Below are 15224 nucleotides of genomic sequence, written 5' to 3'. Positions count from 1 at the left end.
CCTCAGAGTTTCAGACCGCCGCTCCCCATTCACTCGACTACTATTTATCCAACCCGACCATTCCCTCGGCCGCCGAACACGCGAACCGTCCAATCCACCACTTCCTGGGCTCGTTGTAGGAGGAATAAGCACGTCCATCCGCCATGACGTCTTACGGGCTCCTTGATCAGGCGGACGAAGGTTGGCTTGTGCTAGCAGCGCAGCGCAGCGCAGATTTATCTCAAAGCTAACTTTCGTCCAATCTAGATGCCCTCCACAAGTCGCGTCTCTTAAACGTCGAGGAAAAGCCTTTCAAGCGCATCTCTAAGCGCCTTCTGAATCCCGATTCGATCGTTATCTCAAACGCGACTTTCTTTCCCACTCCTCCGCCTGAGGGAACCGACGAAGAGGCCGCGGCCGCCGCTGAGGCAGAGAAGCAGAAAAGACTTCAGGAATGGCGCCAATTCCGTGAAGATGCGTCGCTAGACTTTGCCGCCTTCGATGGAAGTATTGCGCGCATCCAATTTTTACTCACTAGCAACGAAAAAGAGCGCGAGCGCTATGTCGCCGAGAAAGAGCGGATCCTTTCCACGATGCAGGCTGTCCGAGAAAACACAACCGAGCTACGCGTTCAACTGGAAGAGGCACAACGACTTTTGGCGCTGCGAAAAGGCTACGACGAGCTGACGGAAAAGATTACGAGCAACAGACTCCTTAAACCTCGGGAAGACCAACAGGCGAATCTACAGAAACTGCAGACGGAGATTGCGGACTTGGAAAGGCAGAGCAAAGATTATGCGGAGACCTGGGCGGAGAGGCGAGAGCAATTCGGCCGCATTGTAGAAGAAGGGATGCAGCTTCGGCGACTCATCCGGGACGAAAAGGAGGAGGTTGAACGCCGCGAGGGTATGCAAGAAGACGAAGATGGAGATGACGGTGAAGTCTCGAAAGGAAAACTGAGTGGCGCGAACACGCCTCGACCCGACCACGACAGCACGACTCCTTCGCAAGGCCAAGATGAGGCAGGTCGCTCGCCTCTTGCCATACACGCAGACAAAGCGACTCCAGGCGCTGCAACGCCATTAAGGCAAGTTACTACGGCTGGAGAAGAGAAGGGCAATGTTGAACAGGAGGATTCAGCAATGGTGGACGAGGGTGAGGTGACAGGGGATGAGGGAGAACGGCACGATGACTTAGAAGAAGGGGAAGAGCAAGACGATCGTGCCGCCGACAGGATGGATACGACATAGAACGATACTTTGCATACACGGTCGGGAGTCATGGTTGCGGCGTTTGCATTGGTCACATTGAGAAAGTATTCATTAATGTACATATTTTCTCTCATCACTGACTTTTCCGGTTTTTGCTCATCAGCGGGTCTGACCGTCATGGATACGATCAGATTCTCAAGCGATCTCCCGTTCGGCAACTCTGGCATTCGCAATGGCTTCCTTAGCAGCATTGATATGTTCAACATTGCTTTCGGAGCCCTTCTTGCCCTCTTCAACCTGTTGAATTGTTAGCCAGATACCACCCGCTGTCTATGAATAACTCACCAGCAGCCCGTTGAGCTTGGCAATAGCTTCCTCAATCTTCTGCTTCAAGTTCGGGAATACCCTCTCAGTCTCTTCAACAGCGAGGCGCTGTTGTTAGTCGGTTAGCATGTTTAGCTTCTCACAGCAGAGTCAGCAACGCCACTTACCTCTTGTCTGAGCATGTATTCCCTGTTTTCATCCTCGCTAGGATCTTGAGCTTCTAGCTTCTGGATTCTTGCTTTCTGTTGCTCCAGCTCGCGGCGGTACGACTGCTCTTCCTTGATCAGGCGCTGGACTGAGCCTGTGGCAATCTCCAGTTGAGAACGTGGTGCCATTGTAAAAGTGGTTCCTCTGTATTCATGGTTAGAGATTAATTTAACCTATATTCGACACGGTATTCGGGAGAGCTGGCTAACATAATTGCGGGGGTGCCACAAGTACAACGGTATGTCTAGTAGTTTTTGTGTAGGTCCCCATATCACGAGATGCGGCTCCGAGAACAAGAAACAGATAATCAGCGCTTACCTGTGATGTCAAGCTTGGCTTCTTCTCAATATCGCCAGTTTTGATCCAGTCGATGATGTAGAAGCGTCATTCCATCTCTGCCCCTCCATGACGGCGCCGCTGAGCAAAAAGAGTATGTTTGCGCTGTTTGCACAATAGCTTTATCACACGTGACTTATCTTCACTCTATGTAATTGGGCATTTTCTGGCAAAGCAGTCAATCCAAGGAGCTTCAGAAACTGCCACGGCTCCTCTACGGCTCAGAAGGATCTCCCGATATGGGTCCATCGATTGCAAGGGTAGTCGTTTCCAGGTCTCGCAAATGGACTTACAAGGCTGAGCAATGTGAAAGGGATGGATGGGCCCCAGTTTGGCAGTTTCCGCCTTGCGATACGCCCAGGGATTCCGAGGCTGCCTCACTCTGACTTGTCCTTCAAGGACTCTTCAATCAGCGCCGAGAAATGGTGACCATGAGGCTCATCGCTGCTTGGTTCCCCGCAATCCTTCTGTCGGGCGCTGCGATGAGCCACTCGCATCGCCGTATTTCTTCGCCAGAAGTTGCCCGGCACAAGTGCCCGCAGGCCGCAGCATCCGGCACGAATTAAAGCCAAACGCTTGCTTGGTTTCGGCAGCAGGAGGAAAGTGTGCAGCGGCAGTGCATGGATTACCGGGGGTAGTTGCAGACTTTGTTGTCAAACATTGTTTCTCCCGGGACTCACTTGCGCCCAGCAGGGCAAAGAAAGTTCACCCATCAGTCTTATTAGCAATTACAAGGCTTATAAAAGGCCGTATTTTTTCAGAGTAGCTACCTAGTTTTCCTTCTCTTCTTTACTTCGTTTTTGAAACTACTTAGACTCTATCATTATCACCAATATGAGGTACGTTGCTCGCCACCACATATGATCTGCTCGGACACTCTTCTCACATGCTATATAGATACGCCATTGCTGAACCGAGCGAGTACCTTGTGCTTACCGGAGCCGGTATCGCAGACATCGAAATATGCAAGAAGGCCTGGGTGATGCCATGGCAGCGGGTATGTACCTGTCATACAAGGCTCATATTCGCAGGTGACACTGATGTTTCTAGTGCGCGAGGATCTCTGTTATGCCCTTCGACTTCTCCCTCAGTCTCCAGGCTATGACGATCGAAAAGCTACAGTTCTCTCTGCCCGCAGTTTTTACCATCGGTCCGGACGACGAGCTGTCGGCCCTCAAGAAATACGCACTATTGCTATCTGGAAACGCCGGAAGTGCGCCTGCCCCTCAGAAAACCGACGCAAATCTGAATACACCCGCGACTAGGAATCACGTGCAGGATATTGTGAAAGGCATTATTGAGGGTGAAACCCGAGTGATCGTTTCCTCCATGACTATGGAAGAGATCTTCAAGGAGCGCCAGGTGTTCAAGTCAAAGGGTCTGCTTACACCCATCCAGCTTTGCGGGTAATTATTCTGACATGGTGGAACAGTTATCAGCAATGTGCAAAACGAACTTGCTCAGTTCGGACTGAAGATGTACGTTCGAAGCCTTCCGTCTCTTTCGCTTCGTCTGCCCTGGGCTTTACTGACTAAAACAGTTACAATGCCAACGTCAAAGAACTTCAGGATACCAAAGGCAGCGAGTACTTTGCTTTCCTTAGTCGAAAGGCTCACGAGGGCGCTCTGAATCAGGCCAAGATTGATGTGGCCGAGGCCCGCATGAGGGGTGAGATTGGAGAAGCCGAGAAGAAAGGACGAACAAAACAGGAAATCTCCAAGATCGATGCAGACACCGCTGTCCTCGAGACAAAGCGCAAGGCTGAAAAGGCCAAGGCTGACTCCGAGCTCATGAACCGCCAGACTGAGCTGGATTCCCAAGTCCAGATGGGCAAGATCATTGCCCAGCGCCAGACGGAAGTGAGAGATGCGGAACTGCAGAAACAAGTTGAGACGAAGCGAGCTGAGACGGAGCTTGAGCGCCTTAGGGCCAAGGACGTTACCAAGAGTAAGGTCGCGAGAGAATCCGCTCAGGAAACAGCAGATGCCCAATACTATGCCAGCACAAAGGCGGCAGAGGGAAAACTATACGAGCAGAAGATGGAGGCTGATGCGAGGTGTACGTTTACCATTTATGCCGATCCAGAAGTAGAGATACTAACAGAGTTACAGTTTACCGTGCATCCAAAGACGCAGATGCAGCATTCAACACCAAGAAGCGCGAGGCCGAGGGGGTGCTCGAGATGGCCAAGGCGTACGGTGCTTTGATTGATGTCCTCGGTGGCCCTGAAGCATTCCTCCAGTGGAAAATGATTGAGACCGGCATGTACGAGAGACTGGCTCTGGCCAACGGCAAAGCCATCCAAGGCCTTCAACCAAAGATCACTACGTGGAACACTGGCAGTGGTAAGTCATCTGTCCAAAGTCTTGAGTTTCAGCTAATATCGAACAGACGGCTCTGGTGGTTCTGGTGACGCGTTGGGTCCAATCCGCAATATTATGCAGGGTCTCCCTCCTCTTCTCAGCACGATCCACGACCAGACTGGCATTAAACCACCGCAATGGTTCGCTCAGATGTCAGAAAATAACCATGATGGTGGCACTACCAAGACGCTCGCTAACAAGTAGATGGTTGGTTGCTTGTTGGTATAGTTTATCAACCTCGAGATATTCCCCCTTCTGAGCATTTCTTCGCTGCTGTCTTAGACATCATACCACAACCCTATGTTGCTTTAAGTTTGATACCACCTGGCAGGTTTTGAGTAATACCATACATGCTTTTGCTTTGGCTTCAGACAACCACGGGTACCGTCCTAAGTCGCGGAGACATATCCCGCCACTGCGTTGACGAGGGATGCATCTGACCTGAGATGTTGCGAACTTTCTTATAGCACTCAATGACTTAGTTCCTCGTAGTCTTCCCAATTATACTACTCACGCATTCTCATATCGTGTCCACAACTCGTTCATCGAGGTCCCTAGTCACTTTCAAGCGAAAAGCTCATGAAGCCCCTTCACTATGTATAGGGTCAACGACGCCCGCAAAAGCTACTTCGAAGCCCTAGCAACCCAATATGATCTCATTAAATCCCGCGGGGACGCTACGCACATTGACACGACCACTCTGGACGCAATTCAAGCGACTGCGCTACCTTTGCATACCACCAGCGCCATCCCTCCCTCCCCGGGTGGACAACAATTCTTCGAGCCCCAATTAATCGAGAACGACAGCTTCTTCGACAGCTTATGGAATTATATGCCAGAGGACCTCCCGTCAAGGGATACCATTACATCTGCGAAGTTTGTTTGCGCGAAGATTGACTATGTGTACTCGATGTACAAAATCCCAATCGACACTGATCGGAAACCTTCCTTGATGGAGATGTCCGGTTGGAGTAGGGCGTATGCATTTTCAATCTTCTTTCTCTAATTGAATTCTCTTGCGTCAGGTCTCATGTAGCTTACAATTGAATCGTCAGCTTCAACCCAGGCATTTCCTGCCCAAGGGAGTGGAACATCGAAAGCGCATACAATCTTCGCAGATGGGAAAAGCCCCATGCCATGTACTCGCTTGTGAATGAGACCGAAGGTGAAGATAACCGGCTTTTGCGCGGAGAATTACTCTCCATCATGCAAGTGATCGGCATGTTCCTTGACAGCAACAGCTATGACAAAGACAATATATTCCCGGTGAGCTCTATATTCAATCCGTGAGCTCCCTGCAGGAAAGTTGAACTCGTCCAGGTGATGGTCTTCTCATTTGGAGGCATGAAAGGGCGGATTCTACAAGCTCATTTCAACAAGCGTGGTCTCTCGGTGTATGTTGGCGAGCTGTATGACTTCTCGACTCCTTCAGACGCTATGCGATCGACTTCGGTCTTCTTGCGCTATATGTGTAGCGAACCGAAAGGTCGGACGGTCTCTGGTCAGCAATATCTTTGGGGGCCTGGAAGTGATAATGGGCCTCAGCCTCTGCCGAATTAATGAGTGCATTTTGGAAAAAATGAGAGTGGATGCATTAGCAGTGAATAAGGTGGTCGTTGGATGAGCACATTACGTCTGGCACCTCGCTCTTGAAGCCCAAGCGTCGTTGAACTTCAATTCAACATCTTCCTTGATCTATCTTTAATCAGTCCACCATCCTGTCCAAGTGAATGTTGAAAGTGAAGATGAGAAACAAAGAAATTGAATGAATCTTCTTTGAAGCATCCCTTGAGCCAGTCAGCTCGTATCATGTGATGTCGTCATCCGCAGGCTGGGTCGACACCGCCGTCCTATAAAAGGGCCACGGGGTGTCGACCAATTCTCGAACTCATCTTTAGTTTATAGTTGGATCTCGAATTCCGGGTTATCATTACATGCCTTTCTGCTAGTATGATATGTTCTAATCCGTCCATGCCCTCTTTTTTGGTATCTTTTTGGCTCCATTCTTAGTTTGCGACTATGCCAGCCCCGAGTCTCCGACACCTCTGCACCGCAACCGCGATTCGGAACGTGAAGTGTAAGCCACGTATACGGAATATTTTGCTGCCAGTACTAATGTCATGACGCATGCTAGATCTTAACGATATCGGCAATATCCCCTATGAGCTCGCCCGCCCGTTCCTTTTGAAGATTGAAAGCCCCGAAAAACTGGTCAGTTGCCGCCGACGCCCATTCATACAATACCGCCGGAGTTGGTCCCTAATTCCCAAGTCCAGAGGTCCTTAGAACTGCAGTCGCCCCATCTCATGAAAGATGATGTTGAGCTATGGCTCGAATTTATCAAACGAGATATACCGAGGTCGGACGAGATAGAATTACCAGAGCAGCCGGACTGCTGGTACGACGTATACTGCGACCTACGAGAGCAAGTACAAAGGGCCGTGGATGAAGATGCGGAGAAATTGAAAATGGCACTCGATGGAATCAGCTCGGAGCGTGCGAAACACAGCGCTATACTCGTTGACCGACGATCCCTTCACCTTCCCCGGGAACGCCCAACCGCGAAGCAGCGGTATGCTTCATTCGATCGAAAAATGGGCGGCATCGCACCGGTTTTCTCTTCAAAGAATCGGTCGGGCTCTTCATCTGACCCCCAGGGTACTCCTATCTGGTCTTTTGGGCGGCCGTCGGCGCCTCGGGAGACAAAAAAGAAGAACATCTTCACCGCGACGAAGCGAAATCCCGCTCTAGCTGTCCCCACGAAGCAACTCAACAATCGGGCCACGCAGGTCCGGCAAGCCCCGCGCTCGCTGATAGAGGAGCATCGCCGGCCTCCTGAGTCTGCCATTCCTCAGAGACCAACCCTGCGAGTACCTGGGCGGTCAGGCTCGCAAGCTGCCGGAAGGAGTCATAGCAGCCCTGTGGTGGTCAATTCATCCTTACAAGAAAGGGAGGCTAGACTACGAGCGTTAACATCTGGCCGCACCACGGCTTCTGCTTCGCCGTCTCGCACGCATCCTCGCCCTCTACCGCAGGTGTCTTCCTCGGCAAGATCGGGCTTGAGCTCCTCGTCTTCATCTGCCAGACCCTCCCCTGGCTCCCTAGCAACAACTGCGAGGTCCCAACCTCGAACAGCGCAGGCCGCTGCTGAAGACTCTAGGTCCTCGGAGTCCGCATTAAACACAGGTCTAGAAGCGTCGAGAGCGTCACCACCACGTGCAATGGTTCGAAAACGACCTGCTCCCAATGTTTTCATCCAACCAAAGAAGAAAAAGGTGACTTAGCCCCTTTGCTCTTCTTCTACAGGATATTTTGCCTATTATTACTAGCGATTGGCGTTGGTTTGGTATATACTTTATCCTTGCGAGATTATCATTTGTCTTTTTTGGGGTATATTGACGGGCTCGACAGCCAGAGTGGGGCGTATGGGAGTTTATAGACACGGGTATGGCGACTTCAAGGCAGGGCCGGATTAAATTCATTGTCGTTTCAACGATGCCACGATTTCCTCCTACATTTCACCTCTACGATTGTTTCACTGACGCGTTCGCGGCAATTAGGTCCTTCAAAGACCAAGTTTGCTTGCTCCTCGTGGTTGATGCTGAGCGCGCGATGGGGGGTTTATTATATCATCATTGCATTCATAGATCACATGAGGTGGGTGCATGCAACACACTGCGATACTGCGTGCTAATTCGCGCCGAGGTTATCCCATACGCAAGAACCCAGTTCACGGAGCTGTGGCATCGAAAGAGGATGGAGATAATGCTCATCTTAGAAAACCGGGCATAATAAGCGCAGACCATCCCCAACCTCCTTCCGAATATCTCATCGTTCTCGTCGTACAGCCTCTCCGACGTGCAAACTTGTCCCTTCAGTTGCGGGGGAAGACATATCGCTCGCGCTTCCGGTCAGGTGAGTCATTCGAGTATCAGTGTTGGGGGATGCGTCTAGAGAGTGTCACAGCCGCCTCGGAGGGCAAGGACGAGATGCAGTGTGGCACCACCCTCGAGGTTGTAGTCTTGCGCGGTCTTGTCATCGGCCCTGCAACACATGGACAGGTAAGCACAGTACAAACCGAACGAACCACGACAGAAGGCTATAGTAGAAGAGACAACATACATTTGCTTTCCACCGAAAATCAACCGCTGCTGCACAGGCGGGATACCCTCTTTCTCCTCAACACGCTCCTTTATCCGAGAGACCTGGCAAGCGGAAACAGACTCAGCACCCTGGCGCGACAGCGACGAGACCCGCATCTCAGTGTGAAGGGTATGTAATCACCTTGTAGTCGGCCTCGATATCCAGCTCGATCTCCTTCCCGGTAAGTGTTCGGACCCTGGGGTGTTGGGAGATCTCCCGTTAGCGGCTGCCGCAAGTTTGTGGCTCTGATGTTTTTGTTCACTCACTTGATCAACATGTTGAGCTATCTGTCGTTATAAACGAAGAGATTTATTGTGTGGTCTGAGCGTGAAAAGGCGACAAGATCGAAGGAGGTGATGGTGAGGGGAGGAGGTTCGGTTGTTGTCGCTGATGATGGAGAGCAAGAGGATCGGGATGACGGAAAGCTCGCCGTGGCGGGGTTTTTGGTGGGGCTTAGCAACAGTGCTATGAAAGAGAGGACGAAGTAGTGGTGAATGCCTAGCATAGGTTTCCATCAACAAACATTTTATGAGACAAAGTATAGAGGCTGGAAGGATACAGCAGCTTTTAAAATATGTTCACTGAGAAATATTTGGCTTCTATGCGCGCTACTCCCCTCGGTTACACTGCTGGAAAAAAGAAATATATATTTGCATGAGTAGTCAAAAGCCGTCTTGGGGATATATATAGCAAAGGAGTCACTCCTCAAAATCGCAACATTTATCACTTACCAGGAGGAACCTACTATGACTTTCCCTATGGCTGGAGCCTCGCAGGCAGCAACAAACCCATTTTCCCAGCTCATTATCGACTGCGACAACGATTCTGTTTGTCCCTATTCTGCCAGCCTTGCGGATACATTCTAATCCCTCTATAGAACAAAATTCAAGCCCGATACAATGCCCACCGGAGCAACAGGAACGCCCTTTTCAGGGAGAAACTTCTTGCCAAGGACTTTTCCGGCTGGCAGGTTGATGAGATTTTGAGGAATCTGATCCTCGCTCAGGAGACAGCGAAGACGAATGCACACAGCACCCCTAATGAGAATGGAAATGGCATCCAAGCGCCATTCGTCGACCACCGCCATAATCTGAATTTCTACGTTCGCCCACCAAAGCATATTCGCGAAATAGTCACCGAGATCCAGGCGGAGCTGAGGGATGTTGCGCCGAGTACGTTCTACTATCCACCTTGATACCCGAATGATTGCTGCGCAATGAGCTGGATCTAACCTGTCACGCAGCTCTCTGGTTTTCACCCCCAGAATCCCTCCACATCACAGTATTGGAGGTCGCCAGTTCCCGTACCGCAGAAGAGGTCGATGCCCTGGCTGCACACCTCCACGAGAAGACCGGCGCAGCCTCGAAGCTAGTAAACTACACCAACTCTCCGCACCACCGTGCGCGCCTAGTTAAACCGATGCTCAGCTACGATGCATCTGCGATGGCTCTGAGTTTCCTGCCTGCCGTCGATGAGCCTACGAATCACTCATCTCTGAGCGATGCGTATAGCTATCACCATTTGAGGCGCGATCTCGCGCATCAGGTGCTGGAGACTGGAATCACATTGGGTGCAAGGTATGTTGTGCCCTCGGCGCATGTTACTCTTGCGAGGTTTGTGAGCCAGGATGGGAGTGATGCGAAATATGTGATGAGATTGGTTGAGAGGATGGAGAAGGTGAATGGGATGCTGAAGGAAAAGTATTGGCCGGCTGACGGTTTAATGCCGGTGAGGGGGGAGTGGGTTATTGGGGAAAAGGAGGGGTTGGAGATGAACAAGGGGACGTCATGGTATGGAGGTGGGGATAAGATACTTGTTGGGGAGGGGTTTGAGTGATCATGATTCTCTAATCTTGATCGCAATAGACAACATAAGACACATACAAGTGAAGATGGCAGAGAGAGACCAGTGGTTGATAAGTGCCTGAGGCACAAATGGATATTCGGATGGTGGAAATATCTTGGCAAGCCCAAAAGCGGCCTAGTCCACCCAATGCCAGATAGGGCCGGGCTAAGCGAAACGAAATCCCACAACCCACGCCTGACCCGACTTGATCTCCCCGACAAGAGACATCTAACGACCAGCATCCCGGTAGCCGGCAAAATCAGTCAAAATGGTAAGGATGAGACCTCGTTATCCCAATCCTTGTTATCGATTCCTGGAATTCGAAGAAATGTGATCGAGCGCGAAAGTCGAAAAACGAGAAACGAACCTATTGTGCGGCCACTGTGCGGACGGCGATGACACCGACGACGAACGCGATTGACGACGACGATACGATTGGACAAGCAGTCGTCTGCACAGTCAAGATTGAACATCCATCCATATAATCGCTTGCACGAGAGGTTGCGGAGTTGATGAACACATGTTATGGCAAAACACCGCGGAGTTTGTGGAATGGAATACTCTGCAAGAACAGCTGCGCGATCGGGCAAAAAAATGTTCTCGCTCGGTTCATATCGAAAACACGCACCGTCCGACTCTTTCCGGCTCGTTTCTCGACTTTCCACCGCGAATCATCATTTCTTCAAATGCCAGGGACGGACGAGACAGTGTTCCATGATTGTCTCCAATGAATGTTCACGCCAGAAGCTGACTCGACTTCCTCGCACCAGGTCAACGTTCCCAAAACCCGCCGGACCTACTGCAAGGGCAAGGAATGCCATAAGCACACCCAGCACAAGGTCACCCAGTACAAGGCTGGAAAGGTGAATACCGCGCTCTCTACCGAAACAAGTCGAGCGAATACTGATACCGGACTGCGATAATTCTAGGCCTCTCTGTACGCCCAGGGTAAGCGCCGTTACGACCGTAAGCAGAGCGGTTACGGTGGTCAGACCAAGCCCGTCTTCCACAAGAAGGCCAAGACCACCAAGAAGGTCGTCCTCCGTCTCGAGTGCACCGCGTGCAAGACCAAGAAGCAGCTCGCTCTGAAGCGTTGCAAGCACTTCGAGCTTGGGTACGTCCATCGCCATTTACCTATAATACCCGACCGCCACCGGTGGTGCTTGTTCTTGGCAGATCATGTACTAACCTTGCTGCTATAGTGGTGACAAGAAGACCAAGGGTGCTGCTCTTGTCTTCTGATTTTGCGATTTCCTTGTTCGGCTCTGGGTTCTGCATTGCACGCTGCTATTCCGGCGGAAAGCATATGATATTGGCAATGGAAATGAAATAGGATTTCACGTTTAGAAATCGAAAAAGAAATATTATATGACTCTGACTGATCGGGTCTCTTGACGAATTATCCCTTTTCATCTGCCGACAAGGTAGTGCGGCTTTCATCCCTACAACACGGCCCTGTAGCTTTCCTCTCAACTTATCTCGTCTCGTGTCGTCTCTGTTGATGCTATCTTTTTGGCAATTCGTTTCGTCTCTTCATTCATTCTATGACACATACTACTACTACATATCTACATTAGGTACCGTCAACAGCTCGCTCAGTTGCTCTCCAGCTTCTTCCGATAGAGCTCGCCGCCGCAACCCCGTAACCGCGCAGCAGCCTGTTCGGGGGTAATGTCACGCTGGGGCTCTGCCATCAGTTCATACCTATGATACGTCAATTCACGGCTCGATCTTCGTCAGCAAAAGAAGAGACTTACCCAACGAGGAACTTCCTAACCGTCGCACTCCTCAACAACGGCGGGTAAAAGTGCAAGTGCAAGTACGATGCTTCAATCTCCTCTTCCGTCCCCTCCAGCGGCGCCTGATGGATACCCATACTGTAAGGGAAATGCGTCTCAAAGAGGTTATCGTACCGCCTCGTCACCTCCGCGATCGCCTCAGCGAGCTGTGCCTTCTCCTGAGAGTCAAGGTCGACAAGAGCACGCTTATGGGTCTTGCTAACGATCATGGTCTCAAACGGCCAGATAGCCCACCAGGGGCAAACGACAAGGAACGCATCGTTCTCAAAAACAACGCGCTCCTGCTTTCTGCTCTCGAGAGCTGCGTAGTCAGCCAGCAGATGCCTGCCTCCGTGCTCCTTGCGGTACTTCTTCATCTGCTCGAGCTCGGCAGCCGGTTCCTCGGGGAGTGAGCTGGTCGTCCAGATCTGGCCGTGCGGATGCGGGTTCGAGCAGCCCATCGCTGCACCCTTGTTCTCGAAGATCTGCATGAATCGGTATTGTTCTTTGGGCTTGGTGATGCTCGCCGCTGGGGAATCGGGGGCGATTGTGATCTTAGAGGCGGCGTCCGCGAGAGGGGAGTTGGGAGAGAGGTGCTTGGCGTAAATCTGCGTCCAAGCGTCGATGACAGGGACGATCTCGGCCGCAGAGAGATCGGCTAGGGTGAGGTTGTGCGCGGCGGAGAAGGTGAGCACGTAGCATTTTCCTGTGACGGGGTCGGCGCGGAGGAAGAATGAGTCGGCGTCTGGGAGAATACCAATTAGAGAGTTGCTGAATTGAATTGGTTTGTCGCCTGTGGCGTACCATCTGCGGCTTCCGGCTGGTAAGGCGCCTGCTCCTCCTTGACGGCGCTGTAATCGTTCACGAAAACAAAGGTCTTTTCATACTTGGGATTCTCGTCGCCCTGCGCGCGCTTGTTACCTGGACACAGGTAGCACGTGGCATCGTAGGCAGGTAGGGTTGTTTTGGAAGGGCTCTCCTGAGCTCCTCTATCAAGATGTTAACTCGTGCGCAAAGCACTGACGTTCGCGTTCAGAAACTTACTGCCAGGGACGCTTAGTTCGGTGGGGCGAGACAAGGACGTATGCGCCGCGGAGAGGGTTGTATCTCCGGTGAGAGATGTCGTCGAGAACGCTTTCAACCATTGTCGATCAACAGAAGACTCGAAGTTAGAGCAAAGGTATGTCAGGTGTGTTAAGAAGAAAGAAGAAGCAGGAAAAGAATTTATGGAGAGGACATGTGGAGGGGTGGCAGGCCGCGGGGAACCAAAGAGGGGAATTCATCCGGACGCGGAGGGGCACTTTATTAGAAACACTACCACCTCCATGCCTCATCCACTGGCACCGGGTAATTTCCTTCGGGATATTTAATTGCGAGAGAGGGCAAGCCATTTTCACTTTAAAATTTGGCCTAGAGTAATGCAGGAGTTCTCGCAAGGCGCACGACCTCGACAAGATGCTTAATGCAGGCTTCCAAGTCTCGCAACTGCCTGCAGAGATATGCTGAATCCCCAGGTGGCTCCCGAAATGCAATCAAAAATTGCCCGCCAAGTCGGGCCGGACAGTATGTATGCCTCAGGTTGAAGTCCCGCTGACGTCACGAGGGGTTCTTATCGCGCTCTCATCCAGGCCTCACATTTGTTTGTCTTATCGCAGGCTATTGGGCTTATTTTGTTCCTCATATACCAGGATCAGTTTTGAGATATCTCATCGTTGATGCCATGAGACGTCTTCAGTTCACCGCGTCAGACAGGTGAACTCCCAACGCTTACCCCGCATTCAGTGAGTGAGACTGCGCCATGGAGCCCAACGCCCCTGGAAGGCTCCATCTCTACTCCCTTCCGAACGAGGTATGTATGATAGCCTCCGAGAGATCCGGATTCTGGAGCCTCTTGAGGAGTTCAACGCTAAAACTCTACAGGTGTTCGTGCAGATACTGTCACCGTTCACCACTCGCGAACTCCTCCCATTGGCCACCGTTTCCCAGCGCTTCCACGCCCTAGTCCTGCGTCTGCTGCACTACAGGCTCTTGCTCTCTGCGAACTTGGCAGAGTACAAACTAATTCTAGAGTGCTTCCACCCGACATCGAAACTGATTGAACCTCACGTTTTCTGCACATACCTCGGTACACCAGGTTTGAGTGACAAGTACGAGGGCGATGGCTCGCTGTACGAGAACCTCGACACAGCAGAGAAACTCGGAAGACTTGGCTCGCTATATTCAAGATTCAAACCAGAGTCTCCGGGCGAAGAATCACCGGCTCTCAGACGCCCAGTTAATCTGGAAGGATTTGAGGAATTTTCCCAGCTATGCGTGGTTGTGAATGTAGTCAAAGCGTTGCCGGGAACTACCCATCTGCTCAGTGCAGTTAACGTCGAGGACGGCGTGATTAGATTGTTCCGAGGCTGGCTAAAGAGTCAAGCAAATGATCCGCAAAGCTTTCCAGACCAACATACATTGTGGGTTACCCAGAGCAAGAATGTTGGCCTCAAATTTCGGGTCCGGGAAGTGACCAGGTTAGACACCAGTCTTCCTGTGCTAATCCATCGTGATGAAGAATCGTTCTTGACCTATGAGATAATTATTGATGGTATGACCCTGCGCCCTTCATGGGTGTCCGGCTCGCTAATCGTGTTTACAGAGCTCCTGGTGCGCACCACGCGCTTGCTCCTGACTGTAGAGAAGTCGCTTCAAGAGCAGCAGCATTACCCCAATGCAGTGGTCTTTGGTAGAGCTTTCGGGTAGTATTGAGCGATACTACGGGGTAGAGACAGGTCTCGCACCCAAGTCACCAATTGGGTCATTGGGCTTGGGTCCATTGAAATTTGAACGGGTCATAGTACACATCGCCTCGTTTGCTGTACTACATGAGATGTCAGTTTCCATGTTATGAAAGAAACAAGTAAGATAGACAGGAAATTTAGTATAGCATAGTCCTTTCATTCCCTCTTGCTTATTTCTAGTGGATGGTACTCGCAAAGGAATATCCCCTCAAGGCGACAAATCCAAGTGCATGGAGATTATTTACTTACATTGTC

The 15224-nt window shown here is 51.1% G+C and overlaps 12 protein-coding genes across 12 annotated transcripts; 8 read left to right on the top strand and 4 right to left on the bottom strand.

The window, feature by feature from the left end:
- Positions 1–53: 53 nt before the first annotated feature.
- On the top strand, positions 54–1865 carry BJX68DRAFT_212577 (uncharacterized protein). The gene is made up of 2 exons (XM_071037750.1): positions 54–180; positions 247–1865. Exons 1-2 carry the CDS (start codon positions 144–146, stop codon positions 1227–1229), a joined length of 1020 nt encoding a protein of 339 aa, XP_070893060.1. The 5' UTR covers positions 54–143; the 3' UTR covers positions 1230–1865.
- BJX68DRAFT_272575 (putative tubulin-specific chaperone Rbl2) lies at positions 1386–1849 on the bottom strand (the record flags this gene model as incomplete). The annotated part of the gene is made up of 3 exons (XM_071047235.1): positions 1386–1487; positions 1536–1622; positions 1682–1849. The coding sequence occupies 3 exons, from the start codon at positions 1847–1849 to the stop codon at positions 1386–1388; spliced, it is 357 nt and encodes a 118-aa protein (XP_070893061.1).
- A 386-nt stretch (positions 1866–2251) lies between the features above and the next one.
- On the top strand, positions 2252–3003 carry BJX68DRAFT_212280 (uncharacterized protein). The gene is made up of 2 exons (XM_071037745.1): positions 2252–2896; positions 2955–3003. Exon 1 carries the CDS (start codon positions 2377–2379, stop codon positions 2821–2823), a length of 447 nt encoding a protein of 148 aa, XP_070893059.1. The 5' UTR covers positions 2252–2376; the 3' UTR covers positions 2824–2896; positions 2955–3003.
- On the top strand, positions 2252–4766 carry BJX68DRAFT_248896 (flotillin domain protein). The gene is made up of 7 exons (XM_071042002.1): positions 2252–2896; positions 2955–3054; positions 3108–3435; positions 3490–3535; positions 3598–4115; positions 4169–4402; positions 4449–4766. Exons 1-7 carry the CDS (start codon positions 2892–2894, stop codon positions 4622–4624), a joined length of 1407 nt encoding a protein of 468 aa, XP_070893058.1. The 5' UTR covers positions 2252–2891; the 3' UTR covers positions 4625–4766.
- A 271-nt stretch (positions 4767–5037) lies between these two features.
- Positions 5038–6194, top strand: BJX68DRAFT_248894 (uncharacterized protein). The gene is made up of 2 exons (XM_071042001.1): positions 5038–5456; positions 5528–6194. Exon 2 carries the CDS (start codon positions 5744–5746, stop codon positions 5978–5980), a length of 237 nt encoding a protein of 78 aa, XP_070893057.1. The 5' UTR covers positions 5038–5456; positions 5528–5743; the 3' UTR covers positions 5981–6194.
- A 245-nt stretch (positions 6195–6439) lies between these two features.
- BJX68DRAFT_259213 (elongin A domain-containing protein) lies at positions 6440–7704 on the top strand (the record flags this gene model as incomplete). The annotated part of the gene is made up of 3 exons (XM_071043663.1): positions 6440–6497; positions 6555–6631; positions 6697–7704. 3 exons carry the CDS (start codon positions 6440–6442, stop codon positions 7702–7704), a joined length of 1143 nt encoding a protein of 380 aa, XP_070893056.1.
- Positions 7705–7894: 190 nt separating this feature from the next.
- Positions 7895–9191, bottom strand: BJX68DRAFT_212168 (NEDD8 family protein RUB1). The gene is made up of 5 exons (XM_071037742.1): positions 9123–9191; positions 8830–9061; positions 8705–8759; positions 8543–8625; positions 7895–8464 (listed from the first exon to the last, which is right to left on the bottom strand). The coding sequence occupies exons 2-5, from the start codon at positions 8838–8840 to the stop codon at positions 8371–8373; spliced, it is 243 nt and encodes an 80-aa protein (XP_070893055.1). The 5' UTR covers positions 8841–9061; positions 9123–9191; the 3' UTR covers positions 7895–8370.
- Positions 8739–9251, bottom strand: BJX68DRAFT_212215 (uncharacterized protein). Its single transcript, XM_071037743.1, has 2 exons — positions 8830–9251; positions 8739–8759 (listed from the first exon to the last, which is right to left on the bottom strand). Exon 1 carries the CDS (start codon positions 9066–9068, stop codon positions 8847–8849), a length of 222 nt encoding a protein of 73 aa, XP_070893054.1. The 5' UTR covers positions 9069–9251; the 3' UTR covers positions 8739–8759; positions 8830–8846.
- BJX68DRAFT_212241 (uncharacterized protein) lies at positions 9116–10436 on the top strand. Its single transcript, XM_071037744.1, has 3 exons — positions 9116–9390; positions 9441–9735; positions 9807–10436. Exons 1-3 carry the CDS (start codon positions 9310–9312, stop codon positions 10397–10399), a joined length of 969 nt encoding a protein of 322 aa, XP_070893053.1. The 5' UTR covers positions 9116–9309; the 3' UTR covers positions 10400–10436.
- Positions 10437–10451: 15 nt separating this feature from the next.
- On the top strand, positions 10452–11921 carry BJX68DRAFT_248848 (60S ribosomal protein eL42). Its single transcript, XM_071042000.1, has 4 exons — positions 10452–10679; positions 11179–11271; positions 11338–11522; positions 11611–11921. Exons 1-4 carry the CDS (start codon positions 10677–10679, stop codon positions 11648–11650), a joined length of 321 nt encoding a protein of 106 aa, XP_070893052.1. The 5' UTR covers positions 10452–10676; the 3' UTR covers positions 11651–11921.
- BJX68DRAFT_248846 (UDP-glucose:hexose-1-phosphate uridylyltransferase) lies at positions 11922–13693 on the bottom strand. Its single transcript, XM_071041999.1, has 4 exons — positions 13231–13693; positions 12991–13175; positions 12166–12931; positions 11922–12112 (listed from the first exon to the last, which is right to left on the bottom strand). The coding sequence occupies exons 1-4, from the start codon at positions 13329–13331 to the stop codon at positions 12004–12006; spliced, it is 1161 nt and encodes a 386-aa protein (XP_070893051.1). The 5' UTR covers positions 13332–13693; the 3' UTR covers positions 11922–12003.
- A 144-nt stretch (positions 13694–13837) lies between these two features.
- On the top strand, positions 13838–15209 carry BJX68DRAFT_248844 (F-box protein). Its single transcript, XM_071041998.1, has 3 exons — positions 13838–14035; positions 14107–14776; positions 14828–15209. The coding sequence occupies exons 1-3, from the start codon at positions 13985–13987 to the stop codon at positions 14929–14931; spliced, it is 825 nt and encodes a 274-aa protein (XP_070893050.1). The 5' UTR covers positions 13838–13984; the 3' UTR covers positions 14932–15209.
- Positions 15210–15224: the final 15 nt, after the last annotated feature.

This window comes from Aspergillus pseudodeflectus, assembly GCF_044049435.1.
Source record: "Aspergillus pseudodeflectus strain CBS 756.74 chromosome Unknown BJX68scaffold_84, whole genome shotgun sequence".
In the NCBI taxonomy this organism is placed as follows: domain Eukaryota; kingdom Fungi; phylum Ascomycota; class Eurotiomycetes; order Eurotiales; family Aspergillaceae; genus Aspergillus; species Aspergillus pseudodeflectus.
Note: the sequence above shows the minus strand (reverse complement) of the source record. Positions and strands in the feature narration are given on the sequence as shown.

Coding starts and splice junctions, on each gene's coding strand:
- BJX68DRAFT_212241 (XM_071037744.1), top strand. CDS start 9,310: ATGACTTTCCCTATGGCTGGAGCCTCGCAGGCAGCAACAAACCCATTT. Junction 9,391..9,440: donor TCGACTGCGACAACGATTCT/GTTTGTCCCTAT, acceptor ATCCCTCTATAG/AACAAAATTCAAGCCCGATA. Junction 9,736..9,806: donor GCTGAGGGATGTTGCGCCGA/GTACGTTCTACT, acceptor CCTGTCACGCAG/CTCTCTGGTTTTCACCCCCA.
- BJX68DRAFT_248846 (XM_071041999.1), bottom strand. CDS start 13,331: ATGGTTGAAAGCGTTCTCGACGACATCTCTCACCGGAGATACAACCCT. Junction 13,176..13,230: donor CGAACTAAGCGTCCCTGGCA/GTAAGTTTCTGA, acceptor ACATCTTGATAG/AGGAGCTCAGGAGAGCCCTT. Junction 12,113..12,165: donor GTTAGGAAGTTCCTCGTTGG/GTAAGTCTCTTC, acceptor GACGTATCATAG/GTATGAACTGATGGCAGAGC.
- BJX68DRAFT_248848 (XM_071042000.1), top strand. Junction 11,272..11,337: donor CCCAGTACAAGGCTGGAAAG/GTGAATACCGCG, acceptor CGATAATTCTAG/GCCTCTCTGTACGCCCAGGG. Junction 11,523..11,610: donor TGCAAGCACTTCGAGCTTGG/GTACGTCCATCG, acceptor TTGCTGCTATAG/TGGTGACAAGAAGACCAAGG.
- BJX68DRAFT_212215 (XM_071037743.1), bottom strand. CDS start 9,068: ATGCTAGGCATTCACCACTACTTCGTCCTCTCTTTCATAGCACTGTTG.
- BJX68DRAFT_248844 (XM_071041998.1), top strand. CDS start 13,985: ATGGAGCCCAACGCCCCTGGAAGGCTCCATCTCTACTCCCTTCCGAAC. Junction 14,036..14,106: donor TCTACTCCCTTCCGAACGAG/GTATGTATGATA, acceptor AAAACTCTACAG/GTGTTCGTGCAGATACTGTC. Junction 14,777..14,827: donor CTATGAGATAATTATTGATG/GTATGACCCTGC, acceptor TCGTGTTTACAG/AGCTCCTGGTGCGCACCACG.
- BJX68DRAFT_248896 (XM_071042002.1), top strand. Junction 3,055..3,107: donor GGGTGATGCCATGGCAGCGG/GTATGTACCTGT, acceptor TGATGTTTCTAG/TGCGCGAGGATCTCTGTTAT. Junction 3,436..3,489: donor CCAGGTGTTCAAGTCAAAGG/GTCTGCTTACAC, acceptor ATGGTGGAACAG/TTATCAGCAATGTGCAAAAC.
- BJX68DRAFT_212280 (XM_071037745.1), top strand. CDS start 2,377: ATGGGCCCCAGTTTGGCAGTTTCCGCCTTGCGATACGCCCAGGGATTC.
- BJX68DRAFT_248894 (XM_071042001.1), top strand. CDS start 5,744: ATGGTCTTCTCATTTGGAGGCATGAAAGGGCGGATTCTACAAGCTCAT.
- BJX68DRAFT_212577 (XM_071037750.1), top strand. CDS start 144: ATGACGTCTTACGGGCTCCTTGATCAGGCGGACGAAG. Junction 181..246: donor CCTTGATCAGGCGGACGAAG/GTTGGCTTGTGC, acceptor CGTCCAATCTAG/ATGCCCTCCACAAGTCGCGT.
- BJX68DRAFT_212168 (XM_071037742.1), bottom strand. Junction 8,626..8,704: donor ATATCGAGGCCGACTACAAG/GTGATTACATAC, acceptor TCCGCTTGCCAG/GTCTCTCGGATAAAGGAGCG. Junction 8,465..8,542: donor ATTTTCGGTGGAAAGCAAAT/GTATGTTGTCTC, acceptor CATGTGTTGCAG/GGCCGATGACAAGACCGCGC.